The following is an 18,120-nucleotide window of genomic DNA, read 5'->3' as shown; positions in this document are numbered from 1 at the left end:
ACTTTCACTTAAGAGTCTCCTTGTTGAGTCCATAAAAATGAGTTTTTTTTGTTTTTGTTTTCGTTTTTTTTTTCTTGAGATGGAGTCTTGCTCTGGTGCCCAGGCTGAAGTGCAGTGGCACGATCTTGGCTCACTGCAACCTCTGTCTCCCAGGTTCAAGCAATTCTCCTGCCTCAGCCTCCTGAGTAGCTGGGATTACAACTGTCCACCACCACACTTGGCTAATTTTTGTTTTTGTTTTTGTTTTTTGAGACGGAGTCTTGCTCTGTCGCCTGGGCTAGAGTGTAGTGGCGTGATCTCAGCTCACTGCAAGCTCTGCCTTCTGGGTTCACGCCATTCTCCTGCCTCAGTCTCCCGAGTAGCTGGGACTACAGGTGCCCGCCACCATGCCCGGCTAATTTTTTGTATTTTTAGTAGATACAGGGTTTCGCTATGTTGGCCAGACTGGTCTCGAGCCCCTGACCTCAGGTGATCTGCCTGCCTCGGCCTTCCAGAGTGCAAGAATTACAGGCGTGAGCCACTGTGCCCAGCCAAGGAGCTGTTTATTATGTTTCAACCTTAACTACATATGCCTATAGTCTCAGCTACTTGGCCGGGAGCTGAGGCAGGAGGATCACTTGAGCCTGGGAGAGCAATCATGTGAGCCATGATTGCGCCACTGCACCCCAGCCTGGGTGACAGAGTGAGACCTTGTCTCAGAAAAGAGTCTATCCAGGTGGTAATGGTCATCTAGATAAATTCCCTGTTTTATAAAATTTTAGACAGGGGATTGAAGACAGTTGAGTTTCTGTTGGAAGAATTCTTCTCCTCTGTCAGCTAAGGTATCTTGGAGAGAGAGAGTGCCATTTCCTCCACTTGGGAAGAGAAACAACGGATTGTCAGAGACCTTGACTGAGGCCACTTATCAGGCTTTCCAGTTTTCTTAGTTCAAATGAAGTACTCAGCATCCAAAGAGCCATATTTTGGGGTATTGTTTTCTAAACCCTAACATTACCAAATCTGACTGTCAACACTAAACTTTTTTAGTGAATGTGAGGGCACACTTATCCTTACATCTTCTTGGGTATAATTTGTGCCTGTCTCTTTCTCTCTTCTCATTCACCTGTACTGCTTTTTGGTTATCCTTATGAGAGTTAGTAGTTTTCTTGGCTCTTGGTAACTATTCTTGCTACTTTTGAGCTCTGTCAGAAAACTTTCCTGATACTAACAATACTAGTTTCTTAAAACCATTTTGAAATGTTTAAGAACAAATAAAAATATCATAGTAGGCAGGATTTCTGCTTTCCGTAACTAAATAGAGGTTTTTAAAGAAAAAGTTTGCTTTTTCCCAACAGGCAGCAATGGATTTTTGCATGAACATGAACACAAAGGCAAACAGGAAGAAGTTGGTACGGGCACTCTTCATAGTTCCTAGACAAAGGTAAGTGTTATAAAAGAGAAATTTATTAGTGTTTTTACTCTGTAGTGCTGGTTGTAGGATCAAAATTCTTATCTTTTTAAAAATATTGCTTTTGATTTTACTCACTCTGTAGGTCATTAGCATTATTAGCGTATTTTTTAGAACTTGTTTCCCATTGATTTTTGTTCACTGCTTGTTAGCTCTGATGGGAATATTTCTTCTGATACCTAATTATTTTAAGAGAAAATGTTTAAGAGTAGCTTAAGAAGAATAAGAATTGCTAGAAGCACTTGTTTTGCATTTTTGCCTCTGAAGAAAAAGTAATAAATGGAACATATTTTTTTTGGAGAGTTTTTAGTTTGTGCAAAGATCAGGCTAATGTAATGTATCTAGTTCTTAGATTTATGTTTAAATGAAAAATTTCAAGTTATTTAGGTAATTATAATAGTTTAGAGGTATGATAGCCTGCCTAGAGACTCATTGGATAGAATTGGAAATCACACTAATGATTATGTTGCTAGTAATTCAAGACACATATTCAGTTGCATAATGCTTTTAGATAATTCTGATGCATTATATTACACTAAATTAAAATTTCTACTTCACCTGAACATTTCAGGACCACTCATAGACTGTTGACCTTAGAATCCTGGAGGAGATCTATTTCCGTTTATTCAACAATAAATAATTAAATAATTTTGTTAACTATTAAAATGATTACATATGATGTAGCTAAGACAGATACTCTCCCCAAAAGATAAGGATTCTGAGGGATTTCATTGAAGGTTTCTTCAGCAGAATTTTAATGAGGTTCATTCATTGATGGAGGCCCATGATCTCTTGATAATGGTAAGATTTCTCAGTGAAACCAAATCACTACTTGCCTTTTTTCTTTCATATCAGTTTTTAATCTCCCGTTAGCATTATTAATTCATTTTAGTGGGGCAAGAGAGAGAGAATGTGTTAATGTAGTGAGTAGATAATTAAGAATTATGTAATTGAAGAAGTCATATGGATGAATATTTTTATTTATTTTATTTATTTATTTATTTTTTTGAGACGGAGTCTGGCGCTGTCGCCCAGGCTGGAGTGCAGTGGCGCGATCTCGGCTCACTGCAAGCTCTGCCTCCTGGGTTTTTACGCCATTCTCCTGCCTCAGCCTCCCGAGTAGCTGGGACTACAGGCGCCCGCCACCTCGCCCGGCTAGTTTTTCGTATTTTTTAGTAGAGACGGGGTTTCACTGTGTTAGCCAGGATGGTCTCGATCTCCTGACCTCGTGATCCGCCCGTCTCGGCCTCCCAAAGTGCTGGGATTACAGGCTTGAGCCACCGCGCCCGGCCCCCTTGGATGAATATTTTTATAATGTAAAATTACATACTTCAGGCCAGGCACAGTGGCTCAGGCCTGTAATCCCAGCACTTTGGGAGGCTGAGGCTGGTGGATCACCTGAGGTCAGGAGTTCGAGACCTGCCTGACCAACATGGTGAAACCCCATCTCTACTAAAATACAAAATTAGCAGGGTGTGGTGGTGCATGCCCGTACTCAGCTTCTCATGAGGCCGTGGCAGGAGAACCAGTTGAACCCAGGAGGCAGAGGTTGCAATGAGCCAAGATAATGCTATTGCACTCCAGCCTCGGTGACAGAGCGAGATTCCATCTCAAAAAAAAGGTGGAATGAAGTGACAGTTTATCATAAGTCTTTTAAAAAGATGCAAGTATTCTAGAGCCATGAGAAATAGATCTCATAGTCTTATATCCTTGTGGTATATAAATACAATTAAGTATATTATAATCAGCCTGATAATCAGGAAAGATTGTTATATTATTGTAAAATTTAATCATTCATTAAATAATTCATTAAGCATCTGCTGTGTACTGTGATCCATGCTGGAGATACAGTACAGGGGTGAACAAGATCATCGTAGTTCTTGTATTCATACAGCTTACAGTTTGGAGAGGCAGACACAGGAGTAATTCTAAGTGCCATTGTCAAGAAGAAGCGCAGCATGCTTTGAAGCATAGAGCCAAGTGGAACTGACTGACTGAGTCTGAGGAGTCAGAGAAGACTGCCTGGAACAAGGGTCATTTAATCTGAGGCCTGAGAAGAATGGACTAGATAAGGGATGGGTGGGGATTGGGAATGTAGGGAGAGCATTGCTGACAGAGGCAACACAGTATGTGCAGAGAGACAGAGACAGGAAAGGTCATGGCATCAAACTCCTGGAAATTCTTGGTAAAACCTCTTTTTTTGTTGTTTTTTTTTTGATACAGAGTCTCGCTTGTCGCCCAGGCTGGAGTGCAGAGGTGCAATCTCAGCTCACTGCAACCTCCGACTCCAGGGTTCAAGCGATTCTGCTCCCTCAGCCTCCCAATTAGCTGGGACTATGGGCTCCTGCCACCATGCCCGGCTAATTTTTATATTTTTAGTAGAGATGGGGTTTCACTCTGTTGGCCAGGCTGATCTTAAACTCCTGACTTTGTGATCCGCCCGCCTTGGCCTCCGAAAGTGCTGGGATTACATGTGTGAGCCACCACGCCCAGCCAAACCTCTTTCTTAAATGTTTTGACGTTGTCCTCTAGACTGTAAACTGCAGGAAGGAGGCCATGTTTACTGCTTTATACCCATCGCATAGTGCAATACCTGTCATGTAAAAGGTGATCAAATTAGGCAACATGATATATAATGCTCTTTCTTAGCTAGCTGGTTTTCAACTTCTTCAGTCTTAATTCTAGCTATTCTTCCTCCTGCAGAATCTTGATCTGTAATGGCTTCTGGAATACCGTTTGCTCTCTCTACTCCCATGCCTTTCCCGCTGCTCTCTGCTTTTATCTGGGATGTCCTTTATTTTTCCACTGGAAATCTTTGACTCATCTTTCAGTCTTTAATAAGAGCTATCCTCTATGAACAGCCTTCCTTTTTTCCCTTGTGTAGATAGAGATGTTCTTTACAGTACTTCATGTTGGTTTGCTTCCTGTCTCTCCTTCAGGCTTGAAACTATCACTCTTTAGGACAGAGGACTCCATCTTTTCATTTTCTGCATCTCCAACACCAAGTATAGTGTTTGGCATATAGTCCAACCTTAAAATATTTGAGGAATTAATCTTGATCATATGCAGTTTTAAATAATAAGTGATACAGCCCTATAGCTCAAAATCCAGAAGTAGAGAACGTTATAGATGAAAAGTATCCTTCTTATCCTTGCCTTCCCATCTGCCCAATTTCCACTCCTTTCAGTAGGAAATCAGTATCTTGATGCTTATATATTCTCCCAAAGATTCTTCTGCGTATACAAGAAAATACAATTATAGATTCTTGTTTCCTGTTTTTAACACAGTGGGTAACTGATACATATCTTTTCATCTCAAGACAGAAAGATTTCCCTTGTTCGTTATTTTAAAGCTGCAGTGTTTCTTTTGATGAATGTACTATATTTAACCGTTTCAGACTTTCCAGTCTTGCCATTACAAACAGTGCCGTGTTTGAATTTGTACTTCCTCTTTTCTCCTCATGATTATGTTAGCTAGTGGTTTACCTAGTTTTTTCCTACCAAAAAAACTCAGCTTTTAGATTTATTTTTTATTCTCTGTAATGATTTTCTTACTGTTATTTTTGGTTTTGTTCTTTATTAATTTCTTCTTTTGGGTTTCTACCATTTATTTTGTTTATTTTCTGGCACTTCACATATGAGTTGTCCATTAAGCATAGTTTAAGCCATGTCTCTTGGTTCTTTTTTTAGAGACAGGGTTTTGCTGTGTTGCCTAGACTGGAGTGCAGTGGTGAGATCACGGCTCACTGCAGCCTCAACCTCCCAGGCTCAAACAATCCTCTCACATTAGCCTCCCAAGTAGCCGGAACCACAGGCATGAACCACCATATCTGGCTAATTTTTACATTAAATTATTATTATTATTATTTTTGGTAGAGTCGGGGTCTTGTTATATTGACCAGGCTAGTCTTGAACTCCTGGGCTCGAGCAGCTCCTCCTGCTTTGACTTCCCAAAGTGCAGGGATTACAGGCTTGAGCCACTGTGCCCGGCCATCTGTTAGTTCTAACATGTGGTAATTTTAGTTTTATTTCCTTTGTGACCCAACGAGTTTCAAAATTTCCAGGTAGAGGGGCTTTTTTGTTTTGTTTTGTGGCTTTGTCAATAATTTATATTTTTATTGCATTTTGATTAGAGAATACTGTCTGTTTTTATTTTTTTTTGGAAGTTTTGAAGTTTACTTTGTCTCTAATTATATAGTCAGTAAATGTATTGATCAGGTTTACATGATTAAATAATGATTCAGATCTATTTTCTTACGTTTTTGGCCATTTGCCCAGAGGTCATGGCTTGAGAGGTGGAGTCAAGACTGTGACTCCTGATCTGTTGCCTTTCTCCTAATAGCTACTATGATTCCAGATTTCTGTATATTACTGTTGTGTTATTTGTTGTATAGATAAAACTTAATTGTTAATTACATACATTTTTTATCATTATAAATTGTTCTTCTTGGTCTTATTTAATGCCTTTTGGCCTGAATTCCGACTCATCTGATACTAATGATTATGATTGCTGCCTTTTTTTTTTTTTTTTTTTTGAGGTGGAGTCTCACTCTGTCACCCAAGCTGGAATGCAGTGGTGTGATCTCTGCTCACTGCAACCTCCACTTCCTGGGTCCAAGCAATTCTCACGCCTAAGCCTCCATGTAACTGGGGTTTCATGCGTGCACCACCACGCCCGGGTAATTTTTTGTATTTTTAGTAGAAATGGGGTTTCACCATGTTAACCAGGCTGGTCTTGAACTCCTGACCGCAAGTGATTCACTTGCCTTGGTCTCCCGAAGTGCTGGGATTACAAGTGTGAGCCACCGCGCCTGACCGCTGCTTTCTTTTTAGTTGCGTTTTGTTTGGTATACCTGTGCCCTTTATTTTATATTCCATCTTTCAGAATCATTTTAGTTGAGTCTCTTTTATGTACAATTGAATTGAATTTTACTCTCAGACATATTCTGAAAATACGTTTCTTTTAATGAAAGTAATTTAGGCTATTTATGATTGGCTTGAGTTCTGTAATATTTTTCTTTTTGGTTTAATTCCTAAAAGACTTTCATTGTGTGGTCTTTTATATTTTTTAATTTAGTGTGCGTGCATGAGTGTGTGTTTCTTGTTTTTAGGAAGGTTTGCATTATTATTTTAGTACTTTATGATTGTAAGTTTCCTTAGCGATTGTTTATTTAGACAGTCTCTTATTTTCTACCATGAGCAGTGGTAAAATTAGTTTGTGGTGTCTTCTTACTCTCTTTAGTCACTCATCTGATATTAGTTAATAACGTTTTCTTCCTTAGTATTTTCCTTTTTACTCTTAAATGTATTTATTCTTGTATTTGAGTAATATTTAACTTTCGGCATTACAAGTAGGCAAGCAGCACACCTGACTTCCTGTCTGCTTTTCCAGCCCGCCTCACTTATTTTTATGTTGATGACATATCCTGATAGGGAATAAAACATTTATATTAAAATTTCTTGCTCTAATGCCCTTATTTGCTAAAGTTCATTTTCGTCGTTGTTGTTTTTTTTTTTTTTTTGAGACTGAGTTTTGCTCTATTGCCCATGCTGGAGTGCAGTGGCGTGATCTTGGCTCACGGCAACCTTTACCTCCAGTTCAAGCGATTCTCCTGCCTCAGCCTCCTGAGTAGCTGGAATTATAGGCGCCTACCACCACGCCCAGATAATTTTTGTATTTTTAGTAGAGACAGGATTTCGTTATGTTGGCCAGGCTGGTCTCATACCCCTGACCTCAGGTGATCCGCCCACCTCAGCCTCCCAAAGTGCTGGGATTACAGGTGTGAGCCACAGCGCCTGGCCTGAAGTTCATTTCTAATAGTTTTCTCAAAAAGTGTTGTTGGGGAAAAAATATGCCTTGAATTTCTCTATGTTCAGAATTGGGGCTATGTTACTTGAATGGCTGCTTGACTGGTTATAGTGGAGGATCCACAGCTCATACCTTTTAACCCTAAATATCGTGTAGGTGTCACTCAATAGTCATTTGGCATTTGCCATTACTGTGTTGAAATCTAGGCCAGCTGGCCTTTTTTTTTTTCCTCTCTTAAAATTGACTTGGTCATTGAAATGACTGCCCAAGTAATTTTTTCTCTAATTAATCAAGTAAATCCAGTAACTTTCCTAGGATAGATCGTTCTTGGTGTGGATCCTTCTGGGTCCTTCTTCATGCCCTTTCCATGTTCGTATTGAAAAATTCAGGGAATTTTCTTTTCTTTTTCCTCAAATATATTTAAATACTAGTTCTGTTCTCTTGTTTTGGCTTGCTTTTTTAGGTACCCCAATGATGCATAACTGTGCTTTGCTTGTTTTCTGGCTATTTTATTCTTACCAATCACTGTTTTCAGTGTCATCTTTTTCTTACTTAGCATTCTGCAAAGTCTTTTTCCCTCTACTACTCTTTTTCTCATTTCTTGTTTCAGTTCATTCAATTTTTTAAAAAATGCGTGGAAAACTGGCCAGAATTTTCATATATTTCATGGCAGTATGTTTCTGGAGAATTTTGTTTGGTAGGTTTTGAGGAATTTGTTCTTTTCTAATTTAAAAAAATGGACAGTACCTTTGCATTGATGCTGTACCTACCCTCTTTGTATTACATATCATGAGTTAGATTTGCTCAGCTTTGTTATTCACAGGTTTCTTTCTTTTTTTTTTTTTTTTTTTTTTTTTTTGTTGAGACGGAGTCTCGCTCTGTCACCCAGGCTGGAGTGCAGTGGCCCCATCTCGCCTCACTGCAAGCTCTGTGTCCTGGGTTCATGCCATTCTCCTGCCTCAGCCTCCCGAGTAGCTGACACTACAGGTGCCCACCACCATGCCCAGTTAATTTTTTTGTATTTTTAGTAGAGACGGGGTTTCACCATGTTAGCCAGGATGGTCTCGATCTCCTGACCTAGTGATCTGCCCACCTCGGCCTCCCAAAGTGCTGGGACTACAGGTGTGAGCCACCGCGCCCGGCCAACAGGTTTCCTTTTTAAGGACAGATTTTTGCCGTGGTTTCTGATGTTGGTTGCTTTGGGGGCCATTTCCCTGTTCTGCATGCGTGTTGCATTTCCTCCTGGAGCTTTTGCTCGGTCTTTACCCTGCCTTTCCAGATGCTAAGCTTTTGTTGTATGTCAGGAATATGGGTTTATCACTGAAAGATAGAACTTGAGGATAAGTGGTCAAACTATAGAGAAACAATATGTGTTTATCATTGAAAGAAGCGTGTTGATTGCATATTTGAAGATCTGCCCTGTTTGGGCCAGCTTTCCCTTTTCTTTTCACTTGCTTATCCTGCTGTAATTTACCTTGAAGCAAATCTGGACAGACTGGGTGGCTTCAGTCAGACTTTTCTTTTGAAGTTCATGTTTTCTTACATTAATATCATTCTAGCTTCCTATAACTGAGAAACTATTTTCAGCTTTATTGGTGTGGGCCATTACTTTTCCTGAGAAGACAGATAAGCCAAGATAGGCTAGGGATGTTGGAGGAACAACAAACCTGAAATCTGAGGCTCTTGAAGTCCTCTGGGTTTGGTGGGCTCCCTAGAGTACCCTTTCAGGAGGTGACTCAAGGATCCAGACTACTTTCATCTACATCCTAGCATGGCTTTTAGGTGGCCGTGGCATGGGAGGCAAGCGTGTGAACTCAGCTTAGTCCTAGATACTTTGGACAAGAAGTGCCATGTCATTTTTATTCTTAGCCTATTGTCTAGGACAACAAGAGCATATAGAAAATGTAGGGAAGCATGTGAAGCATTGGGGTAACATTGTAGCCCTTGCTATAGAAGTACTCACAGGGATTTGTTTTCAGTCAGTAGACTTGTGTTAATAATATTCCTCTTGTAAGTTATCTTGTTGAAAACAGAAATACTCATGATTTGGCTGGTAGAGGACAGTCTTTTGAAGGATGTAATTTATACCTAGCTTTGACTGTTACTCTTTACATGTCTATTTATTTATTTTTTAAGAGACAGGGTCTTGCTATGTTGCCCAGGCTGCTCTTGAACTCCTGGCCTCAAGTGATCCTCCTGCTTCTGCCTCCTGGGTAGCTAGGATTACAGGCATGTGCCACCATGCCTGGCACATTTTTATATTTTATATAGATTTTAATCAATTGAATTGTATCAAAATCTATAATCATTTCTCATGTTAATAGTACTCTGTATAGTCTTTCCAGTGTTTAAATAAAACCATCTCAATCTTTTTAAAGGTCATTACTGTGGGATTTGGAAAGCCAAGGCCTCTGTTTACAGATCTGTAAAATGGGGTAATAGGGAGGGACTTGGACCAGGTTGACATTTCCTGGTTGGCTGTATGTTTTTATTGATCAGAAAAGCCTTTCATTTTGAAGGTCTTCTTTTGTCCTTCTCTCCCAGGTAGATTTCTACCCTACCTGCAGGATTTAGCTTATCCCTGAGTAGGGGGGATGGCTTGATCCCTCGGGAGTCTGGAGTAGAAAGATAGTAATCAAGTGCCAATCAATTCCCTGTCATCCCATTTCTTTTTTTTTTTTTTTTTTTTTTGAGATGGAGTCTTGCTCTGTCGCCCAGGCTGGAGTGCAGTGGCCGGATCTTGGCTCACTACAAGCTCCGCCTCCCGGGTTCATGCCATTTTCCTGCCTCAGCCTCCCGAGTAGCTGGGACTACAGGCGCCCGCCACCTCGCCCAGCTAGTTTTTTGTATTTTTTAGTAGAGACGGGGTTTCACCGTGTTAGCCAGGATGGTCTCGATCTCCTGACCTCGTAATCCTCCCGTCTCGGCCTCCCAAAGTGCTGGGATTACTGGCTTGAGCCACCGCGCCCGGCCCATCCCATTTCTGATTCTTCCAGAACCCATGTATTCCCACAGCTTTCTCTATCCTTTGAGTGATAGTGATGACTGATAGCCCTCAAGCGGGGAGGTAAGGAGAGTAAAGAGAGTTGAGTGTAGAGTAAGCAGGCTCAGATATTCTCCTGGGTAGACAGTGAAATGGTATTGGAGGTAGCAAGTTACTTCGAGTCTTTGGCATTTGGGGCAGGCTGGAACACTTTGGGAGAGGGGGCAAGGAAATACTATCACTTTTTGGCATCCTGGCCTAGTCCTGCACCCATACCCACCCAGCCTGTTTGGGACTTCTTTAGTCAGATGCTCATCCTCTGTGGCATGCTCCTTCCTCCCTCCTGTAAGACCAACACTTTTGGAGACCAACGCAGGAGGATGGCTTGAAGCCAGGAGTTTGAGACCCGCCTAGACAACATAGTGAGACCCCATCCTCTATAAAAAATAAAATAAGCCAGGCATAGTGGCATGTGCCTGTAATCCCATCTACTTGGGGGAGGCTAAAGTGGGAGGATCAGTTGAGCCCAGGAATTTGAAGTTTGTGCGCTCTGATCTCACCACTGCACTCCAGCCTGGGTGACAGAGTGAGACTCTGTCTCTAAGAAATAAAAAAAATAAACACAGCATAACAACTAGTTATATAGCATTTACATTGTGTTAGGCATTATAAGTAATTTGGTATCTTTTGGGTGGGGGTAGTAGTTCCTGGAACCAGTCCCTCACGGATACCTAGGGACGACTGTATTTCCCTAATGACATATGACGTTGAGCATCTTTTCATGTGCTTAGTGGCTGTTTGCATATCTTCTTTGGAGGAGTATCTATTCACAGCCTTTGCCCCTTTAAAACTGTATTTGTCCCCTTTTGAATGAGCTGTAAGAGTTGTTTATGTATTCTGGGCACACATGTCTTACCAGATATGTAATTTGGAAGTATTTTCTCCCATCTTCCGAGTTGTCTTTTCACTTGCTTGGTAGTATAATTTGCAGCACAGTTTTTAAAGTTTGATGTAGTTTATTTTTACAGTTCTTAAAGGTTTGATCTGAAGCAGTGTTTTAACTTTTAGTTGCATTCTTCCCGATGAAAAAAATCTCAAAAGACTATCATTATATCCTTTATCCTTTTTTTTTTTTTTTTTTGAGATGGAGTCTTGCTTTATCACCCAGGCTGGAGTGCAGTGGTGTGGTCTTGGCTCACTGCAACCTCCACCTCCTGGGCTTAAGAGATTCTCCCACCTCAGCCCCCCAGGTAGCTGGGACTACAGACATGTACCACCACTCCTGGCTCATTTTTGTATTTTTTTTTTAGTAGAGACAGGGTTTCACCATGTTGGCCAGGCTGGTCATAAACTCCTGACCTCAAATGATCCACCCACTTTGGCCTCCCAAAGTGCTGGGATTACAGGGAGGGAGCCTCTGTGCCCAGCCTCTCTTAGCCTATTCATTTGGACTCCACTGAGATGTAGAAATCCCCTTAGATATTTGCATTTTATTTTATAGGTAATTCATAACATAGCTATACACACAAGTAATTGAGATTTCACATTAAGTGTTTATGTCTTTTTTTTTCCTTAAACTTTTAAAGTTTAAGTTCAGGGGTGCATGTGCAGGATGTGCAGGTTTGTTGCATAGGTAAACATGTACCGTGGTGGTTTGCTGCACAGATCATCCCTTCACCTAGGCATTAAACCCAGCAGCCACTAGTTACTCTTCCTGAGTTGTTTCTATCTAAAGTATACATATGTGTCCATCACTCAGATCAAGATATATGACATTTCCAGCACCCCAGAAGGCCCCTCACCTAAGCCAAAATTTAAAGTCAGTCAGTACCATGGGAAGTACGTAAGAATCTCTTCTTTCCTTGTGTTTAAAGTATAAATGCACTTGGTATTGTTTTAGCCAAGTGTTGGCTCTTTAGATTAATGTAAACAGAATACTCTTCAGAGGTGACGTGCTGCGCTTAATTCTTGAACAGCTTTTCCCGATCTAGCTTTTAGAAGAGTGTGCTGGATTTTTTGTAAGAAGTTTTCTGATTGGACCTCTTCCTTCACTCAATTTGGAACTGAGAAAGAATGTTTTAGTGAAATCTGTTAGTATGTTGCACCACTTGGTGGCGCAGTTGTGTTGGAAACAGCAGCATTGTGGAAAAGTTGACAGGGCATTTGGTTGTTGATTTCAGAGTAAATGACCCCAGACTTTTGTTTATTATATTTCATTTTTTAGGAATCATCTTCTGCTTTAGTGTTTCCTATGAAATCCTTTGTATTCTTTAATTGAACCATAACGTTGTTCTTTCACATTCATTTTTTTCCAGGCATTTTTGAGCACAGAGATAAAATTAAATAGCTTTCAACAGTCAACTTCTTTAGATTTTGAAGAGAAAAAGAGAGCTAGACATTTGTTTTAGAAAGTCAATTGATTAGGAGATAAAACCCCATAAGAATTTCTTCTTTCCCTCTCGATAACAAAAGTGTTTGTGTGTTTCTGCATTCTTGTTTCTGTTTACTTGTAGTTAGTGACTCTTTACTAACTTGATAATCATTAACCGCTAGTAGGATACTTAAATGTGTGATTCAGGAGACCTTAAAAACATAAAGAAGATTTTATTATTTAAGGACAAATAGCATTCTTTTAAAGTGGTTCATTGTTCATTGTTGGTAAATGTAATTATCACCATTTTATAAGATTATAGAATTCCGTTTTCAAAGGAAGGATCTAAGTATTTTTCAGTTGCTTTTCAGAACACTCAAATTAGATGAAATACCCATCTAGCTTAAATTTTAGGCCGGGCGCGGTGGCTCACGCCTTTAATCCCAGCACTTTGGGAGGCCGAGGCGGGCGGATCACGAGGTCAGGAGATCGAGACCATCCTGGCTAACATGGTGAAACCCCGTCTCTACTAAAAATACAAAAAAATTAGCCAGGCACGGTGGTGGCGCCTGTAGTCCCAGCTTCTCGGGAGGCTGAGGGAGGAGAATGGTGTGAACCCGGGAGGTGGAGCTTGCAGTGAGCCGAGATTGCACCACTGCACTCCAGCCTGGGCGATAGAGTGAGACTCTGTCTCAAAAAAAATAAAAAATAAAAAATAAAAATTTTAACACAAATTTGCAGTTTATGTTGATGAAAATATTTTGTTATTAATAACTTTCATGTGACTGATGTGACATTTTGCACTCCATCCCCTTTTTGAGCTTGTGTGCCCTTTGGAAGGCAGAACACACAGAAAGCATTCTTAAGCAGGACTAGCATTGAACAACTATATAATTGATTATTTACAACATAAAGGATTTTATTTTGTGAATAATGGATGAACAGACATAGGACTTCAAGATTTCAGTAGGGCAGGGTGATATTTTGTATCAACTATCCTTTTTATAGGGGTAGAGGATTCCAAGAAAATGGAGTATCTAACTTCCATAATTCCTTAACTCATGACTTCCTTAACTCATTTTAAAAATCCCTATTAGGCCGGGCGCGGTGGCTCAAGCCTGTAATCCCAGCACTTTGGGAGGCCGAGACGGGCGGATCACGAGGTCAGGAGATCGAGACCATCCTGGCTAACACGGTGAAACCCCGTCTCTACTAAAAAATACAAAAAACTAGCCGGGCGAGGTGGCGGCGCCTGTAGTCCCAGCTACTCGGGAGGCTGAGGCAGGAGAATGGCGTGAACCCGGGAGGCGGAGCTTGCAGTGAGCTGAGATCCGGCCACTGCACTCCAGCCTGGGTGACAGAGCGAGACTCCGTCTCAAAAAAAAAAAAAAAAAAAAAAAAAAAATCCCTATTAAAGCTGAAAACATTTTACTGTGTTGTTACTTCACTGACCTGTGCCTGAACAGGTAACACAAAACTGTCTTGCTTTAAAATGCATGGCTGGACCGGGCATTCACGCCTGTAATCCCAGCACTTTGGGAGGCCAAGGTGGGTGGATCACGAGGTCAGAAGATCGAGCCCATCCTGGCTAACACGGCGAAACCCCATCTCTACTAAAAAATACAAAAAATTAGCCGGGCAAGGTGGCGAGTGCCTGTAGTCCAGGCTAACCAGGAGGCTGAGGTAGAAGAATGGTGTGAACCCAGGAGGCAGAGCTTGCAGTGAGCCAAGATCGCGCCACTGCACTCAGCCTGGGTGACAGTGCAAGACTCTGTCTCAAAAATAAAATAAAATGCATAGCTGGCCAGGTGCAGTGGCCCACGCCTTTAATCCCAGCACTTTGGGAGGCTGAGGCGGGTGGATCACTTGAGGTCAGGAGTTCAAGATCAGCCTGGCCAACATGGTGAAACCCTGTCTCTACTAAAAATACAAAAATGAGCCGGGTCTGGTGGTGGGCGCCTGTAGTTCCAGTTGCTCAGAAGGCTGAGGCAGGAGAATCACTTGAACCTGGGAAGCAGAGGTTGCAATGAGCTGAGAACCTGCCACCAGTCTCCAGCCTGGGCAACAGAGTAAGATTCCAACTCTTTAAAAAAAAAAAAAAAAAAAAAAAGCTATATCTGCCTTTTTGGGGGGACTCAGAAAAAGTCTCAAAGTAGATTGGGCTACTTGGGAGAAGAAAATGAAGTGAAGTGCAAGGGACAGGCCAACAAATAGAAGAAAAGTGAAATGATCTTAGACTAGGTAGCACAAGGAAGGAAAAAAAGAAAAGTGAAATGACATAGTTTAAGAATATCTGATGCTGTTTTATCTCAAACTTTGTTGAAAAATACATTGAAAAAGACAACTAAGATAAAAGTTTTAGAAATTCAAGACCTGGTTCTTGGAAAAATCAAAATAGAGAAGTGTGTAGAAAATATAGTTTGAAGAAAAAGAACATTAAAAAGTTTAAGAAATGAGCAGATGATATACTTAAAATATTTTAAAACCACTTGAAAATCTCAGTGAAACTTAATGTTTTGAAAAAAATGCACATTTTCAAAATTCATTCAAGATAAAATACCCACATAGAACAGTAATCATGGAAGAAAGCGTTAAACTTATCAGTTGGGCACACTGGCTTACGCCTGTAATCCCAGCACTCTGGGAGGCCGAGGCGACGGGTCACCTGAAGTTAGAAGTTCGAGACCACCCTGACCAACATGGAGAAATCCCGTCTCTACTGAAAATACACAGTTAGCTGGGTGTGGTGGCACATACTTGTAATCCCAGCTACTCGGGAGGCTGAGGCAGGAGAATTACTTGAACCTGGGAGGTGGAGGTTGCGGTGAGCCAAGAACACGCTATTGCACTCTAGCCTGGGCAACAAGAACGAAACTCTGTCTCAAAAAAATAATAATAATTTCATCTTAAATAGAATAAGACTAGAAAGCTTAACTGAGTATTTTTAGCCTTTTAAGGAAGAAATAATATCACTTGTTCCAGAGCATGGAAAGCTTGTTATTTCATGTATTAAAAATTCTAAGAAGAAGGAGCAAGAAAATCACAAGCATTGACCAATCTCACTTGTGAATGTCAATATAAAAATTTCAAGTAAAACACTAGCAAATCATATTTAATACATAGTATATTAGAAAATAAGAATCCAGCATGACCAAAGAAGATTGATCATAGGAATGGAAGGATGCTCTAACATAGGCAATCTATTAATATATATAACATCAGCAGGAAAGTAAGTAACTATGTGAATGTCCCATTAATTGCTAAAAGATAATTTGGTAAGTTAGTTTTTGCTTGGTAAAATGTAATATTATTACAAAAGTAAGATGCTACTTCCTTAATACGAGGAAGAATGTCTTAGACTAAATGCTAACAGTATACTTAAGAGTGAGTTACCAGAGATATTCATTTATCTAACAAACGTGTATATTGAGTACCTGCCTATGTTCCAGGCACTGTTTGAGTGCTGATAAACTCTGCCATGGAACTGAACATTTCTGGTGGGGAGGGGTAACAAATGAGTTAACCATAACAAATCAATTATTTACTACTTTAAGTGGTAAATTCCATTTTTTTTTTTTTTTTTTTTTTTTTTGAGACGGAGTCTCGCTCTGTCGCCCAGGCTGGAGTGCAGTGGCCGGATCTCAGCTCACTGCAAGCTCCGCCTCCCGGGTTCACGCCATTCTCCTGCCTCAGCCTCCCGAGTAGCTGGGACTACAGGCGCCTGCCACCTCGCCCGGCTAGTTTTTTGTATTTTTTAGTAGAGACGGGGTTTCACCGTGTTAGCCAGGATGGTCTCGATCTCCTGACCTCGTGATCCACCCGTCTCGGCCTCCCAAAGTGCTGGGATTACAGGCTTGAGCCACCGCGCCCGGCCAAGGTAAATTCCATTTTTAAAAGTAGTGCAGTAGGCCTGGGCGCAGTGACTCATGCCTATAATCTCAGCATTTTGGGAGGCTGAGGCAGGTGGATCGCCTGAGGTTGGGAGTTCGAGATCAGCCTGACCAACATGGAGAAACCCAGTCTTTACTGAAAATACAAAATTAACCAGGTGTGGTGGTGCATGCCTGTGATCCCAGGTACTTGGGAGACCGAGGCAGGAGAATTGCTTGAACCTGGAGGCAGAGGTTGCAGTGAGCTGAGATCGCGTCATTGCACTCCAGCCCGGGCAACAAGACTGAAACTGTGTCTCAAAAAAAAAAAAAAAAAAAAAAAAAAAAGCTTTGTAGGGGGATTGGGAGAGGTAGGATGGGCTAGGTGCAGTTTCCTTGGAGTATTCAGAATGGGTCAAAACAGGGAGACTGGGACTCCCCTTAGGGAGGGAGTAAACAGTATGGATGTTTAGGGAAAGCATATTCCAGCCCAAGGCAGGGACCATTGCAGAGGCCCTGAGTCAGATCATCAGTGAGGAGTCAGTGGGCCTGGTGCAGGCAAGCTGGGAGGTATGGGAGAAGAGGGTGGATCAGTCCCTGAGGTCATGGAGACGCTGTTTGCTGCTATAGAGTTTATACCTGGGCCTCCTTACTCCCAGTGCGTTGCTTTGCCATCTTGTTACCTTTGCTCTGGTACCTGTATTTTTCTGACCCGAAATTATAGCAATGGCAACAAAAGAACTTATGCATAAATTTAAATCCTATATTTGAATTTGACAACTGATTATGAACTGGAAAATAATACTTTCTTTGTTGTTAAAATGGATGTGGAAAATGAATGAAGAACCTAATATTCTAACTAAAATTCATAAATTTAATGTTAGTGTAAATTCATCTATTATGTAAGAACATTAAATGTTCATTTGCTCATTTTGTCATTTGTTCTTTTTTTTTTTTTTTTTTTTTTTTTTTTTTTTTTTTTTTTTTTTTTTAGCGCTAGGAACATTAGGGAAATTATTACATGTTTATAAGAGTAACTTATAGGGGCCGGGTACAGTGGCTCACGCCTGTAATCCCAGAACTTTGGGAGGCCAAGGCAGATGGATCACGAGATCAGGAGTTCAAGACCAGCCTGGCCAATATGGTGAAACCCTGTCTCTACTAAAAATACAAAAATTAGCAGGGCATGGTGGTGCTTGCCTGTAATCCCAGCTGCATGGGAGGCTGAGGCAGAAGAATCGCTTGAACCCGGGAGGCGGAGGTTGCAGTGAGCCAAGATTGCACCACTGCAGTCCACTCTAGCCTGGGCAACAGAATGAGACTCCGTCTCAAAAAAAAAAAAAAAAAAAAAAACCTTACGGGAATACCTTATTTTTATAATATCTTTAGAGAGTGGTGGGACCTATTTTTGTGCATTTTCCATGTGATAGCAGCTTAGACTTTAATTGATAAAACCTTAAAAATATTTTAAATAAACATTTAAATTTTAGCATTAAATGTTTTTATATAATGGATTATAGTGTTCACTGTTTCTTTAAAGAAAGATATGATTTATTTTAAAAAACTATTGCAGTATTGCTACAAAGCTATCATATTGCCAGCTTCTCTCAGCGTCTGTCTTATTTCTGCAATGGTGAGTGTG

At 40.8% G+C, this 18,120-nt stretch overlaps 1 protein-coding gene across 1 annotated transcript in view; it reads left to right on the top strand.

Annotated features, from left to right (window-relative positions):
• UPF2 (UPF2, regulator of nonsense mediated mRNA decay) overlaps positions 1-18,120 on the top strand; it is a 120,501-nt gene that overhangs the window by 45,903 nt on the left and 56,478 nt on the right. Inside the window, exon 8 of the mRNA XM_025397279.1 lies at positions 1,335-1,420. Coding sequence (XP_025253064.1) covers positions 1,335-1,420 — 86 coding nt within the window. The remainder of the gene's footprint in view (positions 1-1,334; positions 1,421-18,120) is intronic.

Source organism: Theropithecus gelada, chromosome 9, assembly GCF_003255815.1.
Source record: "Theropithecus gelada isolate Dixy chromosome 9, Tgel_1.0, whole genome shotgun sequence".
Taxonomy (NCBI): Eukaryota; Metazoa; Chordata; class Mammalia; order Primates; family Cercopithecidae; genus Theropithecus; species Theropithecus gelada.
The sequence above is the reverse complement of the archived record's forward strand: the minus strand, read 5'-3'. Positions and strand labels throughout refer to the sequence as shown.